The 6,174-nt window shown below is 41.4% G+C and overlaps 1 protein-coding gene across 1 annotated transcript in view; it reads left to right on the top strand.

The window, feature by feature from the left end:
- The first annotated feature begins 221 nt into the window (after positions 1 to 221).
- med30 (mediator complex subunit 30) overlaps positions 222 to 6,174 on the top strand; it is a 34,527-nt gene continuing 28,574 nt past the window's right edge. Inside the window, exons 1-3 of the mRNA XM_070846344.1 lie at positions 222 to 292; positions 904 to 1,222; positions 4,027 to 4,185. Of these exons, the coding sequence (XP_070702445.1) occupies positions 995 to 1,222; positions 4,027 to 4,185 (387 nt within the window). The 5' untranslated portion in view covers positions 222 to 292; positions 904 to 994. The remainder of the gene's footprint in view (positions 293 to 903; positions 1,223 to 4,026; positions 4,186 to 6,174) is intronic.

Here is a 6,174-nt window from a genome sequence, read left to right as displayed (position 1 = left end):
AATTTCGAAACATTTTGAGGGAGGGGGGCAATGTAAAACATATTTGTGAAATAATTTAATCTTTAGGGATATTATCTTAACAATTAGTGTATATTGTAGCGCTTTTCTCTCGTAAAAATCACATTAAATGACTATAAAATCAACATTTTCAAGTGGCGCCTCTACTTCATAATTTACCATCACTAGTCTCGCTGTTCAGACGAACTCTCGCGATAGTTGCGGCATCTGAGATCCCAGGAGCAGAACAGGAAACTTGACATGTCAACAAAACAGATAAATTATCACCACGCAGGTAACATTACACGTTGTCTAATGTTCTGTTTAATACATATGACCACTCACGGCGATGTGAAGCTTCATATAGTGCCGGAATGATCAAACGACACGTGAAAAAAATGAGAGAGAAAGTGTCGTGTGCCGTGACTGTCCACTTAGCTTTGGTGACAAGCACTCCACTTTTACATGTTAGCTAATGAAGCCGCTATCAGATCAGACTGTGAATTTGTTCAGGTGCTGCATGTAAAACCAGAATAGCATCCAGCAGACATGTACTGATGTAAAAATGTAACTGGTACCCTGATAGAAAACTTATGTTGAAGGCTATAACATTAGCTCAGAGACTTTTCAGTGTTTCTAGCAAGGCAGCGTTTCGTTTTAGTTGATTTGTAACAGATGTGAAGCTTTTAGAGAGCTGGACTGTACTTTTCTGAGTGTGTAAATGTTATTTTATGATACTTTATTTGCCATATTACTGTGGCTGACTGATGGTACAGGTTAAATGTCCTTTATGTCCTGTAATATTATACATTAAGATTACTGCAGTACACTTGTTGACTGTAAATATTGACTGTCAACTCACTTTCTTCATTTTCCTCTCCCACTCCTGTAAAACCCTTCACGAAGGCATGTAAGGGTGTGCCGGTGTGGAACAGCCTGACAGGTAACCTCACCTGGACCTAGACCTTCTCCACCAGCATCTTCACCTGCTGTCTCCATGACAACCCCTCCTCTAGTGTCGTCTTTTGGCGGGCAGCCTCCACCGCCACAACAGCAGCAGCAGCAGCAGCAACAACAACAACAGCAGCAGCAACAGCAGCAGCAGCAGCAGGCCCAGGCGGCGCGTGATGTCAACACGGCCTCGCTGTGTCGCATTGGCCAGGAGACGGTCCAGGACATTGTCCTGAGGACCATGGAGATCTTCCAGCTCCTCAGGAACATGCAGGTCTGTCTCACTCTGTGTCTCTGCCCACACACATGTCAAGTATGGTTACACTCACACACAGTTTTCTGTTTGCCTCTTGTCTTATCTTTCATATTTTTTCTTTCTTCGGCCCCAGCGCCCCTGTAAGACACTTAATACTGCAAGAAAAATGGTATTGGAGGAGTAAAAACTGCAATATGGAGACACAAAACTATTTAATGGATTAATAAAAAGAGAAAGCAGAGTAATATAATCATTAAAAGCCACAAGATGATCAAAAAACAAAAATGATGGTAACATGACAGAGCACTGTTATGCATATAACAAAACAGCTCTGTCTGGAAGTCTCTCTGGAAGGCTATTTTGGTGCGGGACAGAAAAGCAGACTGTGTTAGGAGAATGAAAGTTTAATGTTCCAAGAGTGGAGACGTCAGTACAGCCAAACAAAAGCTTAATCCACTCTTGATTTGTTACCTAAACGCAGCATCAGCATCAGCATCAGCATCAGCATCAAAGGGGCATTTTGGAACATTTAAAACATTTAAAGCTGATGCAGCCTGGTTATGTGGATTATGAATTCTAAAAGATATTTGCAACAAGTGCAAAGGAGTTAAAAAGATTGATATTGTAGAGAAAGAAGATTGATCTTCGTCAGTAGCCTGTCTGCACTGTTCAGCACATTTTCCTGAGCATGCTTGATCATTAAGGAATGGATTTGGTGTAAGCATACAAAAGCAGGTCTAATTTTCTCAGTATGAAGGAGAAAATTGTTTGCTTCTTTTCAGTTTTTCCTTTATTGGTAATATTGGTAATATTTTTTGTCTCTGAGTTTGGCCACTGTCACAAACAACACCAAAGATCTTATGAAAACACCTGATGTTTGGAATAAGTGGTTGCATTTGTGAGGAGAGGCTGATGAGAGGCTCTTTTTTTCCCGACACAGCATTCGATCTTTAACTTTAACGCAAATCAGCTATTTAATGTGGCCAGATTGTTGAAAGTAGTTTATTGTGTTTTGTCTGTCTAGTAAAAAACATGTCTTTAATGAGGAACAATACATATCGCTTTTTGGGGCATTCCTGTGTTGAAGGTGCACTAGTTTCTGACTTTGTTGTCAGAATGTAGAAGGAGCTTTTTTAGATTAATATCCACAGACTAACTCTCTAAAACTCTAAAACGTTTTGTTTTGAGACAGTGTGTTGTCTGAAATATTAACTACGTGCACTCCTTAGGAATTCACACTGACACAGTTACACGGCACATTAGTGCAATGAAGTAAAGTTGGCGAATTACTTTAAAAGTCAAACCAGTGGGATCCTTAAGCATTTTATTCAGGATATCAACATGTAGTTCAGCTCTGACAGTGTCATGAAAACGAGGTCGGCATGAGTTTATCATGGATGTCTCCTGGCTCCTCTGAGACACTCCGTCTGCACCTTGTTAAAATCACAGCCAGAGACGGTCCAAACAAGCACGCCTCAGCCACAGAATGCGCAAACAGCATTGTTGTGACTTGTTTTTTAGATAACAGGCTGTCTTTATAGTCATAAATATTCTTTATTTACCTTCCTCTTCGCTGCCTCTCTCTCTGCCTCTGTCTGTGTGTCTCCCCTCTGTTTTCTCTGTTTCTCTGTGTCGCTCTCTTCGCTTTGTTTGCCCTGAAGGCAGGCTTGTTTCATGTTATGTAGGAGGTTGATAATCAGACAGAGCTGCCCCAGAGGCTTGTCGATCCTCTCACTAAAAAACATGTCTTGTTACTCTTTAACACCCATTGTAGTTAAAAGCCAGTGATGCAGGCTCAGTGTGTGAGTGACTGAAAATATTCAAAGTTCAGCTGCTGAAGCAGTTAACCTTTGATGCAGCAGAGTTTGTGTTTGGTACTTTAAACTGTGATTCTTATTATATTTTCAAGACCGGTTACCACGTTGCTGCATGAACACAAACACGTCAAACACATTGTTAAAGGGATAGTTCAGGGTTTTTTTTGTGTGTTGTCGGGTTCTATGAGATACTTATCTATTCTCAGTGTATTACCTACAGTAGGGGTCCCGGCACAGAGGCTAAGCAGTGCACTGCTGTGGACGGGATTAACAAAAAAAACACAAGACACACCTACAAATCAGTTGACGTGTGTACGCTATGATTATATTTGTTTAATATTTTTCCATTGCTGTCAGACAGCTCTTTCCACCAGTAATTAAAAAAAAACTGTTCTGTCTTTCACTTTGCGTGGTTCAGAGTCAACAGACTCCATTCATAATAAGAGTAATTTTACCCAGCAGAATACAGTAGTTTAATGTGCTACGGCTGCCTCGATCAATGAACTAACATGATAGCTTGAATCTGAGCAAATGCTTTAAAACACCAATGTCACACTTTAACACAATCAAACTAACCAGTTGAGGCAGAAGTAGTCCAGCAACTCCTGTGTTCTACATGGTAAAATTACAATTTTTGTCAATGGAGTCTGGTGGCTTCAAAACTAGCAGAGAGAAAAATAGACCAGCTGCAGATGAGTCTGAAAGGGCTGTCTGACAGCAGTGAAAATATATAATAAATAATCAGAACTATCCCTTTAAGGTTTCACCAAAGCCTGTTTGCTCTCATTTTTAAGTAGAAAGGAAACTAAGACTTTGTTTTTGCTATGAATTAATTTGCATTAGTTGAAGACTTCTAATAAACTGTTACCAGTTAGGAAACAACAGAGGGTTTGTAATGCTTTTGGGAATCGGTGGGGATCAATGGCTGTTTCTTCTTATTAGCACTAGCGAAATCCAAGGCTTGTGCTTAGCTTAACGCAACATTTCCTCTGCGGTGCTTCTCAGCTGCCTAATGGAGTCACTTACCACCCCAACACCCACCAGGACAGGCTGGGTAAACTCCAGGAGCACCTACGGATGCTTTCTGTGCTGTTCCGCAAGCTGCGCCTCGTCTACGACAAGTGCAATGAAAACTGCGCCGGGCTGGACCCCATACCTCCAGAGGTGAGATATGGCGTCAGGATTGGACAAAATTATCTCATATCTCTGGGACTGGAGGGTAAATGAGTGACAAATGTTATCAGTAATCTGGGCCAGTTTGAACACTGGTCATAATATTCAGGTTTTTGCACACCTTGACACTTATTGACAGTTAGGATCAAAACCTGTTGACTGAGAAGGAACCAAAGTCTGTCAGTTCCTTATAGATAGTAATGCTATTTTTGTCCTCAAGTACAACATACATGAGCCATGTGTTGCCCTTCAGAAAGTTCTTAGGTGAAATGAATTTAGTCAAAAAGCACTGGCACCATATTTATGATATATAAACCTCACCCAGGAGGAGTCTGAGGATGCCATCAGCAACTTGCAGCATTGATATAAATGAATAAAAACCCCTGACTGTTATGTTGACCCTGAGCAGGACACTTAACCTGCAGACATCCTCTGTAGCCACCAGGAGATCTGAGCATGTAAAAAAGAATTACAGTATAGATATGAAGCCATATGGTGCTGAAGAGGATTGTGCATTTTCAGCACAACCTTTTTTTTAAAATAGCACAAATGTTGCTTTAAATGCAGTGAAATATAATAATGCTGTAACATAAGAAATCCGATGCATTAGCTAGTGATTGTTACCTTACAATGAATGATCATTTTGTAAAGATTTCATTATTTTTATATACACTTTATCACATCATCACTTTACCCGCACTAGTTATTACATATTTACTTAAAAATATTACACTGCCTGCATATAGTAATACATGGTGTTTAATGTAACTGCATTTTATTTATCTAATCTTGTTTAAACTGGGTAAGTTGGATGAGCATGATTGCTCCTTGTGTCCTGTTATCAGTTTTGTAGAATAATAGAAACAAGAGATGCATGAATAAATATAAACCTACGTGAGTTGCTACTGCGATGCATCCTACCTCATCCGACCTCAAATCAAGTTATCCGAAGTACACGTACCTTACACTTGTCTCTGCAGTTAGATCTTACATGAAGTGGTTCTAACCACTGTGGTGTGGCAGCGGGACTACGGTTTTAATTTGACGTGATTGATTGATCCTTTGAGATGCAAACACAAGCTGTATTTGCTTGTCATGCTTTCAGCCACTGCCTCATATAACCTGGCTTTCCACGCAAACTGCCTGCTAAATTAGGAAGCTGTTAGTTTAAAGGAAGTAGGCCAGGCCATTGTTACTGCCACACCCCCCTCGCTCACTGCGCACACAATGACAGGCACATGCACACACACACACACACACACACACACACACACACACACACACAAACACACATCTTTACCCTGGGGGACTTTTATCTCACCTACTCCCTCTAGGTCTGTCTTTTCTCCGCTCGCAGCAGATTCATTGGTCGCTTCAGGTGAGTCTCCAGAGTCTCTTTATCGCTGGTTACGGTCACCATCCACCTTCAGGAACAACAGCACTTCAGCTCAGCCACACTCCATCCCTGCCTGCCTGCACAGACACACAGAAATACACATGCATGAGCACAATGTTGTCCCACAGACTAAATATATACAACATAGACATGCATGTGGTGCACTATAGCATGTCACAAAGGCATTTTTTTCAAGACGTGTGTACTTACACGGACACAAACACAGACACACACACACTCACTGGCTCACTGGGCATGCACTGTTGGAGGCTCCATGCAGGGCTCCAGCTAGGCTATCCACCACTGTTTGATTGGATTTATGACTGCGGCAGTCCCTTCCCAATTTCTACAGATTGGCTCGGAGCTAATCTCTCTCACCAGACTCCTGCTGAGGATAAAGGAGGATGTGGGAGGAGACCAGTCTTAAATTGGAACAAATTTGTGATGGCTGCCACCGTGTACATTTTCCGCATTGAATAATACAGTCGCTCAGAAGCATTTCGAATGATCTATACACTGGCCGTTCAAAATGACTCTCGTCTGCAGTTCCGCCCCTAAATCAAAGTCTGTGATGAGTTCACTTT

The sequence above is a fragment of the Pempheris klunzingeri genome, chromosome 16 (genome assembly GCF_042242105.1).
Source record: "Pempheris klunzingeri isolate RE-2024b chromosome 16, fPemKlu1.hap1, whole genome shotgun sequence".
In the NCBI taxonomy this organism is placed as follows: domain Eukaryota; kingdom Metazoa; phylum Chordata; class Actinopteri; order Acropomatiformes; family Pempheridae; genus Pempheris; species Pempheris klunzingeri.
This window is presented reverse-complemented; position numbering and strand designations above follow the sequence as displayed.